At 39.5% G+C, this 14,436-nt stretch overlaps 1 protein-coding gene across 2 annotated transcripts in view; it reads right to left on the bottom strand.

Moving 5' to 3' along the window:
• PASD1 (PAS domain containing repressor 1) overlaps window positions 1-14,436 on the bottom strand; it is a 106,301-nt gene that overhangs the window by 28,087 nt on the left and 63,778 nt on the right. For both annotated transcript variants that reach the window (XM_038748490.1, XM_038748492.1), the window contains exons 6-9: window positions 11,116-11,236; window positions 9,454-9,567; window positions 7,217-7,335; window positions 6,005-6,087 (exon numbers count right to left, since the gene is read on the bottom strand). In XM_038748490.1, coding sequence (XP_038604418.1) covers window positions 6,005-6,087; window positions 7,217-7,335; window positions 9,454-9,567; window positions 11,116-11,236 — 437 coding nt within the window. The remainder of the gene's footprint in view (window positions 1-6,004; window positions 6,088-7,216; window positions 7,336-9,453; window positions 9,568-11,115; window positions 11,237-14,436) is intronic.

Below are 14,436 nucleotides of genomic sequence, written 5' to 3'. Positions count from 1 at the left end.
AGTGGGCTCACAGTCTAGAAGGGGGAGACAGACAACAGAACAAAACATATTAACAAAATAAAATAAATAGAATATGTACAAGTAAAATAAATAGAGTAATAAATATGTACAAACATATACACATATATTCAGGTGCTTTGGGAAGGGGAAGGAGGTAAGGCAGGGGATGGGGAGGGGGAGGAGGGGGAGAGGAAGGAGGGGGCTCAGTCTGGGAAGGCCTCCTGGAGGAGGTGAGCTCTCAGTAGGGCTTTGAAGGGAGGAAGAGAGCTAGCTTGGCGGATGTGCGGAGGGAGGGCATTCCAGGCCAGGGGAAGGACGTGGGCTGGGGGTCAATGGTGGGACAGGCGAGAACGAGGCACAGTGAGGAGATTAGCGGCAGAGGAGCAGAGGGTGCGGGCTGGGCTGTAGAAGGAAAGAAGGGAGGTGAGGTAGGAGGGGGTGAGGTGATGGAGAGCCTTGAAGCCGTACTCTCCCACTTGCTTAGTACAGTGCTTTGCACACAGGATGTGCTCAATAAATAGGATTGACTGTTGATGATACTGGCCTCTTTATCAGTGCATGGGATCAAACAAACAACAGGGACTGTTTGAAATGCAATTAGTATTCTTTCAGAAGTCAGGAATGGCAGGTATACTCTGGTATTGACACCTGTCTACTTGCTTTGTTTTGTTGTCTGTCTCCACCTTCTAGACTGTGAGCCCATTGTTGGGTAGGGGCCATCTCTATAGGTTGCCGATTTGTACGTCCCAAGTGCTTAGTACAGTGAGTGCTCTGCACACAGTAAGCGCTCAATAAATATGATTTAATGAATGAATGAAAAGAGTCACTTTCTGAACGTGTCCAGGGCTTGGCCTGAGAAGGCTGTAAACACCAAAGACACTCTTGGGAAGAATGAAACTGAAGACTCTACAATACAAGACAATGTCTGTGGGGGATGAAACCCAACATAGAAACTGGAATTAAGAAGTGACAAGACATATTTGAGAAACAATGTGGCTTAGTGAAAAGAACACAGCCCTGGGAGTCAGGAGTTATCCCAACTCTGCCGCCTGCCCACTGTGTGACCCTGGGCATGTCACTACATTTCTCTGTGTCTGCAAAATAGGGATTAAATCTCTCTTCTGTTGTCCTACTTAGACTGTGAGCTCCATGTGGGACAGGGACTTGTGTCCAACCTGGTTATCTTGTATTTACCTAAGTGTTAGTACATAGTAAGCACTTCACAGATACTACTACTATTATGTTCAGTTGATAGAAAAATCTGATTCACACTGGTGAAATCATAAAAATAAAAATAAGCAAGTCTACTAAAAAACTGTCTACAATATATTGTGCATTTTTCCTCAAAAAGAAACAGGGAGCATTAGAGATTTTCTGTGGTTAAGACCAGTACATTCAGATTCAGGTACTTGTTCCCAGTCTAAAATTGGTTGTAAACTTTGTTTGGTATTGGATTCAATCTATCATTACTTAAAAAAAATTTTTAAAGTGTGAGATGGAGAAGTTCCCCAAATATAAGTGGTTAATTATACCCTTATCAGCAGAGATTACCACAATGCAGAAATTTTAAAAGATAAACAGTTGAGTTAAATACTAGGCAGCTTTAAAAGATCAATCAATCAATCATATTTATTGAGTGCTTACTATGTACAGAGCACTGAACTAAATACCTGGGAGAGTACAGTACAACAAAAAAGAAACGTTCCCTGCTGTGGGGCTGGGGATGAGATGAATATCAAACTGCATAGTAGTACAGTCCCAAGTCTGTAGATGATGCAGAAGGGATGACAAATAGGGTGGGGAAATGTGTGATTAATCAGGGAAGGCTTCTTGGAGGAGGTGTGATTTTAGCTGACCTTTGAAAGTGAGGAGAATGTTGGTCTACCAGATATGCAGGAGGAGGAAGTTCCAGGACAGAGTGATGATGTGGGCAAGGGGTCAGTGGAAAGACAGACAAGATCAAAATACAGCAAGGTACATTGTGGTCGAGGTACATTAAAAAGAAAAAGGAGCTGGGACCGACCCGCATATTTTTTCCCTCCTTCCTAATCACATTGTAAGTGTTAATAAGGCAGTGTTTATAAAGCACTCAAATATCCTACGGTGAAAGATGCAAAGGAAGAGCTGAGTGTTATCAAGTAGGGGAACTCGCCTCGTATTCAATTTCATACACTGCTAAAGCAAAATGAAAAACACATCAGAAGAAGAAAATTTGTTTATGTCCACATGAAGAAACCAGCTGCCAACATGTATAAGCAAAATTACTTTCTCCAGGTTTCCATGTTACTTCTTTTGAAATAGCCCAGAAATCTGATCTATGATAGCCATAAGGTTTACTTACTTGCAAATAAACTGTGTCATTTCAATATTAGGTAGCTTGGGTTTTTAAAACAAATGCTTTGATATCATTTTTCAAAGTTAATTTACTTCCCAAGATAATTTTTAACTAAGAGCTTTAAATCAAGTCCATTCATTCATTCATTCATTCAATCGTATTTATTGAGCGCTTACTGTGTGCAGGGCACTGTACTAAGCGCTTGGCAAGTACAAGTTGGCAACATATAGAGATGGTCCCTACCCAACAATGGGCTCACAGTCTATATATTATAAACTGTTCAGTTATTTCATATTTTTTAGACTAATCAAAAATAACTTGCCATGTAACTGAGGATGGGGTCAGGACTGGTTTGAAATAAGGTAAAAGTTAAATATGAGAAAAAAGTCAGAGCTGCCTTAAGATTATGAAAATGAAACTCATTTTCAGCTTTGCCTAATATTTGAAGATGATGATATTCAGAATTGACCCTCAGGAAAGCCTTTAACTCTAGCAATCTAGGGCTTCAGGAACTACAGATATTCACAGATGAGAAAAAAAAACTTTAATATGGAAAAAAAAAAGCATGTGGAATCCTTAGCTGGGCTGCTTTTTCTGGACAAGAACAACCTTCCTCTAAAGGGAATGCCATGAAATATTAATGTCGCTACCAAGGGAGAGAGACAGTGCCTAATACCTACTGAGAATTCTTTATGAAGGTTTGTACAGTGCTGTGCTTTACACACAGAAAGTGCTTAAAATTATTACTACTACTAAAAATCACAAATACTCTGAGAAGGAAATTGCTTAGGAGGTAATGTGTAGGACCAGGATAGATAGGTTTTGATCTTAAATTTCATTACTGACTTGCTTACTTGGGTAGCTTAACTCTTAAAGCAGCATGACTAGTGGAAAGAGCATGGGCTTGGGAATCAGAGGATGTAGGTTCTAGTCCCACCTTTGCCATTTGTCATTCATTCATTCATCCAATTGTATTTATTGAGCATTTACTGTGTGCAGAGCACTGTACTAAGCACTTGGAAGTACAATTTGGCAAGAGAGAGAAACAATCCCTACCCAACAACGGCCTCTCAGTCTAGTAGGGGGAGACAGACAACAAAACAAGATCTGCTGTGTGACCTTGGGCAAGTCACTTAACTTCTCTGTCCCTCAGTTGCCTCGTTTGTAAAATGGGGATTAAAAGTGTGACCCCCACATGGGACAACCTGATTACCTTGTATCTACCTCAGTGCTTAGAACAGTGCTTGGCACATAGTAAGCACTTAACAAATACCATTATTATTATTATTATTATTAAAGTGCCAAAGATGTGAAGCAGTGTGGCCTAGTGGATAGAGCATGATGCTAGGAGTCAGAAGCATCTAGGTTCTAATCCCGACTCCGCCACTTGAACGCTGTGTAACCATAGGCAAGTCACTTCACTTCCCTGTGCCTGTTACCTCATCTGTAAAATGGGGATTAAGACCATGAGCTCCATGTGAGACATGGATGGTATGCAATCTGATTATCTTGTATCTACATTGTATATACCTGGCACATAGTAAGTACTTAACAAATACCATTTTAAAAAAATGTGAAGTTAGGGTCAACACTTCTTCTCTCCAAGTCTCTTAAACAGGAGTGATGGGATTATGAAATGCTCTGATGAACACTCATGTAGGTTCTTGAGGCCTGAAAGGGTTAATGTCCTTCCTTAAGTGCCTAATATATCACCAAGATGCCACTTACAAACTGAAAGTCTCTATCATTTTTTCTAGCATTAATGACACATCATTGAACATTGCTTCCACTGGTAAACATCAACAGCACATGGTATGAAATAATGCAAAACTCATGTTTTTACCCATTTCATAGGGGTGGGGGAAGGATTGTTTTTAAAAAAACCTAAATTGTGGAAAATTCTAATTTACCTTGGATAGTGCATATCTTCAGTGGCAGGGGCAGACAGTTTGAAAAGAGTCTCTGGAATGTTTTTTCCAGTACTGATTCTACTAAAATACTGCCAGTTCATTCATTTATTGAATTGTATTTATTGATTATTTACTGTGTGCAAAGCACTGTATTAAGTGTTTGGGGGAGTACAATACAACAACAAACAGACACATCTTGCCCACAATGAGTTGACCCCCAACTCTACACCTAGCCCTTCCAGAGGAGTTATTTTAGCACATCCCCATCTATCTAGAAGGTCAATTTCAATGGGAGCTGAGGAAAAAGTACACCATCCAATTAGAGGAACCCACAGGATCCTAAAGAGCCCCTATACACTGCCAAACCTCTCATCCTCCCTCATTTCCTGCAAATCCTGAGCCAGAAATCAGAAGAAAGGAAGGCAAATCCAGGACACACATTTTAAAATAATGGTATCGTTGTGGGAGTTCACTGTGTTGCCATTAAAGGAAATTTAACTGGATCTGGAAGTAATAGCGGGCACACACAAATGTGGCACTTCAGATGAAAATTTGAAAGATGTATCTTTTTTGTGGGTTAACAGGCACTCCTTACGGAAGCCCCCTGAACATTTTCCACAGAGAGCTGAATAATTCGATCCAGGTCAACGATATGGACAAATCCATTAAAGCTGACCTAAGAGTAGAATTACAAAATCAAGAATTAAGTGGACTGCCCTGCTGGACTGCTGAGTATACGAACAGAAGCTTACCAACTCCAGCCAGAGGAGAGAGAAACACAAGATTGAAAGGATGAACAAATACGGAGCTGTAAGCAACTGATACAAATTTGTAGCTGAAATGCTGCATTGGAATAATATAAAACTTTCATGGAGTTCTCACAAAGACCCACATGTGGCATTTCAAACAACATCAAAGTGTTTGTAGAGCAGTCAGTAATGAAGTCTTTCCTTCCTGCTTATCTGATCACCAAAACAACAGGGCAGATGGGCATGTCATGAGGGAATGAGAAATGGACTTATTTCCTATACCCTCTCTGTTACTCCCACACCTTGTCACCAACCCACTTCACTTTAAGGTAGAACTAAAAGTTAATGGACAGTGGTCAGCTTCTAGAATAACACTGAATGGATGGGTCTAGATGAGCTGGAAAGATTCAGTCATACAGCAGTCGGTGGTGAAGTGCCTGTCCCAAAAGAGATCAGTCAACTTCCATCCTGTTGGGTCAAGATCAATTTACGAGTGGTATAAATTTGGATCACTTAATAATTGTAGCAATGGTTCAGCACAAACTATGTGCCCAGCACTGTACAAAGTCAGCGTACAAACTGGTCCTTGGGGCCCAGGTGGACTGACTCAGGACAGAGAGGAGGAAGAATAAGGATTCTAGCCACTCTGAATTCTAATAAAGCTACTTAATCCCTTCAAAACCATCTATTCACCTTTTCTTTAATGTCAACTTTGTCTTTATTCTCCATAGCTGATCAGAATAAGCAAAGGCTGATTAAAGTTACAACTTCACCCTACATCTTCATCAAATCTGGCTCTTGGTATTCACTCAACTTCTGGTTTACTTTTATTCATTTTCAAATTTAACATGAAAGAAAGGCTACATTGACTTTAATCAGACATTCACTTGGAGAATCTAGTTTCACTTAAAGATATTTTTCACATTCTTTAGCTTCTAAATTTACTTATTTCTTTTTAAAAAATTATATTTTGTTTCAAAAATGTACCTCGGAAGGAAAAAGCTTCTCACCTGTGGTCCAGGAAAAGAAACTTCCATTCCAAACTGTGTCTTGATGTAAATTCTTCACATGGCTCTTCTACATTGCAAAGTTCCTGCAAAATATGGTTACTCTTTTGATACTCAGAACGATCATCAAAAATAAACCTTGATTTTGCAGGTCACCTTTCTCTAAGAAACTCTAGCTCTTTTCTGATACTATCTGGGCCTCATAATGCAGCACAACAAATAAGGGAATAATATCTTGAAAATTAAAGAAAAAGAAGGAAGTAATCATAAAGAAGACTATATGTGGGAGACAACGAGGCTGAGAATCTGACCATTATATCGTGTGTCAGAAAGGGGTAGGTATTACTATCTATTTTTCCAATCAATCAATCAATCAGTCATATTTATTAAGAGCTTTCTGTGTGCAGAGCACTGTACTAAGCGCTTGGGAAGTACAAGTTGGCAACATATAGAGACAGTCCCTACCCAACAGTGGGCTCACAGTCTAGAAGGGGGAGACAGAGAACAAAACCAAACATATTAACAAAATAAAATAAATAGAATAGATATGTACAAGTAAAATAAATAAATAAATAAATAAATAGAGTAATAAATATGAACAAACATATATACATATATACAGGTGCTGTGGGGAAGGGAAGGAGGTAAGAGAGAGAGAGAACTGTGAAACTAAAATTGAGTGAGTTAGACTATAGGCAGAGCCAGAGATAGGAACTAAAACTGTGCCTTCCAGTTTAGTTCCCTATCTTTTAGGCTAGGTTTCTTTTAAATAATGGATGGTTTAGAGAAAAATAACATTATTTTTCAGCTTCGCCACCACAGCTGTTTACCAGCCTGTCAAATGTGAAGGTAAAACTAAAATCGATCTACAAAATCTGAAAGACTAAGTGTCTGAATTTTGAGGACAAATTTCAAAAATACTTTCTCTTTATTGTTTATTCTATAAGTAGTACAAAAAATGGAGAGACAAGCATTTCTGAAAGGTGGCCCCAAAATTCAGAAACACCACTTCAGATGAAAATGCTTAAGCTTTTATGAAAAATGGATTCTTTGGAGGCCTCTACCAAGATTTTCTTTCCAAGTAAGCACAGAGGGTCAAAAAATGAGTAATCTTTCCTCTGAAGGGAGAAAAAGAGAAAAATGGAAGTATGCAAATGGTAAGCAATTCTTTGAAACAACCCTTACTGAGAAGAAGCCCAGACTGAGGTCACTCACCTTTAAAAATTGTGGCGTGACCAGACGAACTGTTGCTACCAGGCAAATCTGTTCCTCTGTTGCTGATTTGAAAGCCCTTGCAATAGCTGACTCAAAACCATTACACGAGGGTGTAGGCACTAAAGTAGGCAGGAACACAAACATCACAATCAGCATTTTTGAAACCAAGCCGATTCATGAGATGTTCAGGCAGATAACTGGCATACAACCATGCCACTTGTCATCTTGTCCTCAGTCACCAAGGAAACACAAAGCAATTCTGAACCACAAAGCTGTTTTCCTTCCCTCCCCATCCTAAACACAGAAGTCCTTCTTGCTAATCAATTTACTTGTACTGGCCTCCTTCTATGTTGTTTCCTACATAAGCTATTGCTCAGTAGATTATTTTGAATTGCTAAAAGAAAAAAAATGTATCCCTTCTGCTGGGCAGAAACAACCCTAGGAAAAGCAGCTATATTAGGTAGTCACAAAGAGGATCACATTGTTTCCTTTAAGTTTTAAGAGCTGAAAATACATAGTCTTGGGATGGGTACACCTCAAAGTGTACCCAGCTGTGTAAAAATAAGCTTCAGTGGAATGTGGTATTTACAGAGGAATTTATTTTTTTCAAGGTTAGTTTTAGAGTTATCAGGAACCTGCCTTCTGCTTTCACCCACCTTCCCCAAACCTTCCCCTCCTCTAATCAAGTCAAGGACCCCCTGTAGTTCTTACAATCTTCAAAATCTTATCTAAGTGGCAAAAAAAAAAAATACTACAAAATTCCCAGTCCATGGCCCCTTGAGTCCAGATTTATAGATTTTGCAAATGCCTGCTTTCCACTATGGGAAACAGCCAATTTCTGGTATTACATGGAAAACGACTGTCTGCATTTCCAGATCAACATCATCTAGAGTCATGTCAGTTTAACCTATAATGTTCAGGGTAAGGACACCTTTAAAAAGTGTCTCCTCATAGCTGAGGGAAGACTGAGACTCTCTTGATAAATATTAGGAATCATATAAGGCAGTAGCTGAGGAAAGTATGACAAAACAATTCTCAATTGAACAGGGATTAACTAAATTCTAAATGTTCAAAAGAAGTTCCAAAACTGATGATAACACTTAACAGGATGTAAATTAATCATCCCTGAATGTAGAATTAGGGAACTTCTGATTAAAATTCCTGAATCAGATTCCTCCAATAGTGGAATTTAGGCATGGACTTTATTGGGAGAGCTATATATTTGTGTTTAGTCAGTCAGTCAATCATATTTATTGAGTGCTTACTGTGTGCAGAGCACGCTAGACATTGTAAAATATTTTGCAGCCGCCTAAGTAAAAATTAATGTTTGTGGGATGAAAAATGGATACAGATGGAGAGTACAGATGTGAACTAAATGCAATTATAAGTAAGAACAAGGATGAGGGAAAAGATCTCTTGGGTTAGACTTAGACTCCCCCTCCCAGCTCCAGTTCCCTCCCCAATATTAAAGATAAGCAGTGTTGCCTACTAGAAAGAGAACTGGGCCTGGAATTGCTTCCCCATGGCAACGCTTGCCTGCTGTGTGACCTTGGGCAAGCCATTTGAAGTCTCTGTGCTTTAGTTTCCTCATCTGTGAAATGGGGAGGAAATTCCTATTCTCTTCCCTGCTTGGACTGTGAGCCCCATGTGGGACAGGATTGTGTCCAACCTGATTATTTTGTAACTACCCCAGCACTTAGCAGAATGCTTGGCACATAGCAATAAAGCTGTAATTCTATTTATTCTGACTGTTTTGACACCGGTGTACATGTTTTGTTTTCTTTCTCCCCCTTCTAGACTGTGAGCCCATTGTTGGGTAGGGACCATCTCTATCTCTTGTCAACTGGTACTTCCCAAGCGCTTAGTACAGTGCTCTGCACACAGTAAGTGCTCAATAAATACGATTGAATGAATGAATAAGGGGAAAAACTTGGGGTGGGATCTTACTGTCTAGGAGTTGCCTGGACAATAAAAATCTCTGCAAAAGAGACCTGTTGGACTTTCCTAAACCTGAGGAAGGCATGGGGGCTGTCCATTGGATCACACCGATGACATTCTTAAATTTCCCTTGAAAACCCACCAACTTTTGAGTCCTGTTTTTCATATTCCAAGGTTAAAAATTCAAAATATGATGCCTGTGGGAGAAGATCAATGGAGATAAAAAGTATGTGTAAGTGGAAAGTACCAATGCAGGTATAAACTTCTGTTAGATGAGTCAGACAGAAGAAATGACTTACCATGAGTAAAAAATTTAAATTCCACTACAAATTTCACATATTCGTAGGTCAAAGGTTCATTGGAATCTAATCTTCCTCTCGCTAAATGGCAGCAAAACTCTATTTGTTTTTCAGCTGAAAGAAAAGGAAAATAACCAAATTGCATTTATCTTAACATTTTTTGCCTGCTTGTCAAGATATGGGTACCTGGTTGTGAAAAATTATTCTTTTGCTAGACTAGCTTAAAAGGAAGTTCTCATCTTCCCAAAACAACTGAAGCTATTTACTCTTCTGTTCTAGGTCTGTAAGTTGGAATCATTAATTATGTCTTACATAATGCTCATTCACAGATTCATTTTAAATGAAAAAAAACCCTAAATCACACAATTTAGGAGACAAGAACAGGAGAGGAATCAAATATTTTAAACTGTAATGAGGGCAATATTCAATCATAGCCTATTTATGAAAAGTCAGAATGATTATTCCAGGCAACAGAAAATACCTACTATATCAAAGGTGAGTAGTTATTTGTCCAGATGTCGCTCACAGATATTTTTCAACTACATTGAAGGCCACATGCCAACTTCTCCTGGCCAGCTGTTGGGCAGGGAAGTGGGCAAGGATTTACCTCATACACTTTCTCTGTTGTAGCAGCTCTTTTTTAAATGTGAACCATCCGTGGCAGCTGGTTGCCCTCGAAGTCCTGCTCTGTGGAAGCCAATAGACCAGGGCTGCTACCTCCTTCCATAGCTGGTTTGGAGCCAGGTAAGAGATGGCACGTGCGGAACTAAAGTCTTATGTCTAAACTAGATCTTCAGCCCGGGGGTTGGATCAAATGCCTTGGCAGGCCAGATTTGGCCTGTGGACCGTAATGTGCCAATCCTACTTCTAGAGCTGGCATAAGTAACCCATGGTTTGGCAGTCATATCTGACTCTTCTTGGAACTAAATGTGGCTCTCAAATTGGAGAGTTGGGGTGAGGCACTGAAAACTGCTGCCCAGGACCTTGGGCTAAGGGGAGCTCCCAACAAACATAGGGTGCCAACTTCCAATGTCTCTTAACTGATGACTAAAATAATGCTAATGCAATAAGGGGAAGCATTTCCTATGAAAAGGGTATCCCCAAGCTAGGGGCTTTAAGGCTGATAGTAAGAAGTTTCTGTTTGATGTGGAGGTGGATGGGCAACCACTGGAGGTTCTTGAGAAGTGGGGGAATGGACTGAACAGATTTTTAGAAAAATCATCTGGGAAGCAGAGTGAAGTATGGGCTGAAGTAGGGAGAGACAGGAAGCTGGGAGGTCAGCAAGGAGGCTGATGCAGTAGCCAAGGTGGGATAGGAAAAAGTGCTTGGATTAGCACTGGAAGTTTATTTTTCAATTCAAAAAGAACAAAATTCAACTACTATTATTCTTGGGAATAACTCAAAGGACTCTACCAATTTAATCCCATAAATGCTTTCAATCTCTCTTTGAGCTGTAGAACAAAAAACACAATCTCTATTTTACATAATGAGGTGCAGATTACTCAAGGCCTCCTTCTTTCAACCAACAGCAAATTAAAGGCAAAGGTATTCTAATTTGGATCTCAGGACTCAATACTTCATCTACAAAATCATCATGCTGAGCCTGAGGGCAAGATTTATTTCTGTTATTAATTCTTTTCAATCAATGACCAAAGAACTTACTGTTTAGAAAGTCAGCTGCGACTGGATCAGTCATAAGCACGTGTGGAGAGAGAAGCTTGTAAACTTCACTCTGTTCTTGTTCAGGCAGAAAGTTTAATATATTTTGGTCCACCAAATCTGACTGATACAAAAGAATGTTTTGTCATGTTCAATAATACTGCATATCATGGTTAAGATATCTACTAAATGTTAGTAGTTACTAAAAGTCAAATTAGAATGGATATTCTATTAGAAAAGCAGCGTGGCTCAGTGGAAAGAGCACGGGCTTTGGAGTCAAAGGTCATGGGTTCGAATCCTGACTCTGCCACATGTCTCCTGTGTGATCTTGGGCAAGTCACTTAACTTCTCTGGGCCTCAGTTACCTCATCTGTAAAATGGGGATTAAGACTGTGAGCCCCACGTGGGGCAACCTGATCACCCTGTATCCTCCCCAGCCCTTAGAACAGTGCTTTGCACATAGTAAGCGCTTAACAAATGCCAATTATTATTATTATTATTATTAATGGAAAAATACACTTGGAAGGCAGGAGAGCTCATCTGCTCCATCCCCCCGCCTCCATGCAGTATATATATATATATATATATTTGTACAGATTTATTACTCTATTCATTTTACTTGTACATATTTACTATTCTATTTATTTTAATGATGTGCATCTAGCTTTATTTCTATTTATTCTGATGACTTGACACCTGTCCACATGTTTTGTTTTGTTGTCTGTCTCTGCCTTCTAGACTGTGAGCCTGCTGTTGGGTAGGGACCGTCTCTATAAGTTGCCCACTTGTACTCCCCAAGCACTTAGTACAGTGCTCTGCACGCAGTAAGCACTCAATAAATATGAATGAATGAATGAAGGAATATATCTAATACCTCCAGGACTTGTGGTTTTCTGTCCTTTCTGAAAAGATCTCTTGGGATGAAAACTCTACAAATGATCTTCTTAGGTTATTCCCCGTGTTTTATCACCCTGATTGTCACAAAATTATATGTAATGTTCAATGCAAATTTCTCCAGTTTTAATTTATTTTCCCCCTGTTTGGCCTTCAAGTGCATTATTTGTTATTCTTTCCTCAGAAATCCTCCATCTGCCTGAAGGCAATTCTTAAGTCATCCCTCAGCCTTTTCTACTGTTCAGCTAAATTCTCCCAATTCCCTTTAAGTTTTCTTTACAGTACGAAGTTTCCATCCCTTTAAATCGCTTTTGTATCTTTTTCTGTCTCCCATTTCCCTACATCTTTCTGCAGCCTGATGTGCTCTTCTAAGAATCTGATCTAGATAGAATATCCTGATTTTTGTATATGATACTCCATCTTGATACATCCTAGTACTATGCTTGACTGACACCTCAATGTAATGGAGGATGGAAGAAAAGCAAATTATGAGGTGTACATCAATCCTATAAGTCTGCTTTACAGAAAAACAAAACCTGGGGTAGATTTTTAACCTGTGAAGAATGTATTAAATGTATATATCAAATAAAGTGCCCATTGGATGGGTCATTTTTCTTTTTATTTTTAAAGACAAATGAATGATCATTTTCTCATTTGAAAATAGAAATCAAAGCAGTCCATTTATGAAGGAATTAAAACAGTTCTACAAGGACAGTGACATTGATTTTCCTCACTAATTCATTAGACTGCAATCACTAGAAATAACCGCTCTCTCACTAAACTGCTTATTTAGCATTCAGAGGGCAGAAATCTTATGGAAACATTTAGGCCATGTTTTAGCAAGCATAGAAAAAATGTGCTTTGCTTTGAGACAGAAAGAACAAGAAATAGTTAGACTTAGAAAATGAGGATAAAATATACTAAAAATAATGTAAATATAAGGGGAACTTGAAAATGGTAGTTGTCATAAATGTTTCATTTTTATTTTTGTGAAAAAGAGAAAATATTAAAGGGGATCATTATCATCAGAAAAAATGTCAGGGTACTGAGAACCTAAACAAAAGACTGAAGCTTTAACCAGTCATTTTAGCACTACCAATCAATCAATTGTATCAATTGAGCACTTACTGTGTGCAGAGCTTCAGAGAGTACAATATATCAGAGACATTCCCTGCCCATAACAAGCTTAAAGTCTAGAGGACTATGACCTGTGAATATTTAAGCAAATATAGCCTAGGGTTATAAGAATCTCAAGAGTGATTCAGTCTCTAATCTAAAGCCTTGTGTAACCACATGCCCTGTTACCTTGCTTTAGAAAATATCTCACCCACACATTGTCAGAGCTATACTCATCCAAAAGGGTACAACTTAAAACATCAGCCTAAAGGAATACACATCTTCTCCCAGTAGCCTATACAGCAACGTGTAGCAAAAAGGAAGCTGACAAATTCATTCATTCATCAATCGTATTTATTGAGCGCTTACTGTGTGCAGAGCATTGTACTAAGTGCTTGGGAAATACAAGCTGGCAACATATAGAGACAGTCCCTACCCAACAATCGGCTCACAGCCTAGAAGGGGGAGACAGACAACAAGACAAAGCTTGAAACTATTTCAGAATTTGCAGTACGGGGAATGGAAAAAAATTCTTCTGGGATTTCTGGCTTTGTTGCTTTTAAGTTTTTGGAAAGAATTAAATCAATAAAGTAGAGTAAGGCTGCAAATGTTGTGTTGTTCTCTACTGTTTACTCATTCATTGAATCAATCATATTTATTGAGTACTTACTATGTGCAGAGCACTATACTAAGTGCTTGGGAAAGTACAACACAACAATAAACAGTGATATTCCCTGCCCACCATGAGCTTACAGTCTAGAGGGGCCAGGGTGAGTTTGGCATGGAACTGGATCGCTTTTACCTGACCCTTTATGGCCTGGGAGTTGCCTGATTCAGTGTTACTGCCTGGGAGAGCTGGAGGCCCTTAGTTTGCTGCTGCTGCTGACTGAACTCTGAAGACTGCCTGAACTATCCAGGCTTGCAGCAGAACAGAAGACAGGCCAGAGGGAGGGTCATAAACAGACAACTGCACATCACCTGGGCTTGGTGTTCCACGGGGTGGCACCTTAAGTTACAGTGCCTTCCTCCTCCTTTCCCACGTATCATAACTGGGGGGCATGGGGGCCTATCCTGTAGGAGCAGCCAAAATGGAAACCTACCCTTCCCAACTGTTCAAACCTGGAGAAGTATGATTGTTTCCATGGCCGCTCAGTCACTTCAAATCTCCGTGCCCCATTTACCTCATCTGTAAAATGGGGATTAAGACTGTGAGTCCCATGTGGGACATGGATTGTGTCCAACCTGATCAGTTTGTATCTACACCAGCACTTAGTAAAATGCCTGACGTGTAGTAAGCATTTAATACCGTTTTTC

The sequence above is a fragment of the Tachyglossus aculeatus genome, chromosome 6, assembly GCF_015852505.1.
Source record: "Tachyglossus aculeatus isolate mTacAcu1 chromosome 6, mTacAcu1.pri, whole genome shotgun sequence".
In the NCBI taxonomy this organism is placed as follows: Eukaryota; Metazoa; Chordata; class Mammalia; order Monotremata; family Tachyglossidae; genus Tachyglossus; species Tachyglossus aculeatus.
The sequence above is the reverse complement of the archived record's forward strand: the minus strand, read 5'-3'. Positions and strand labels throughout refer to the sequence as shown.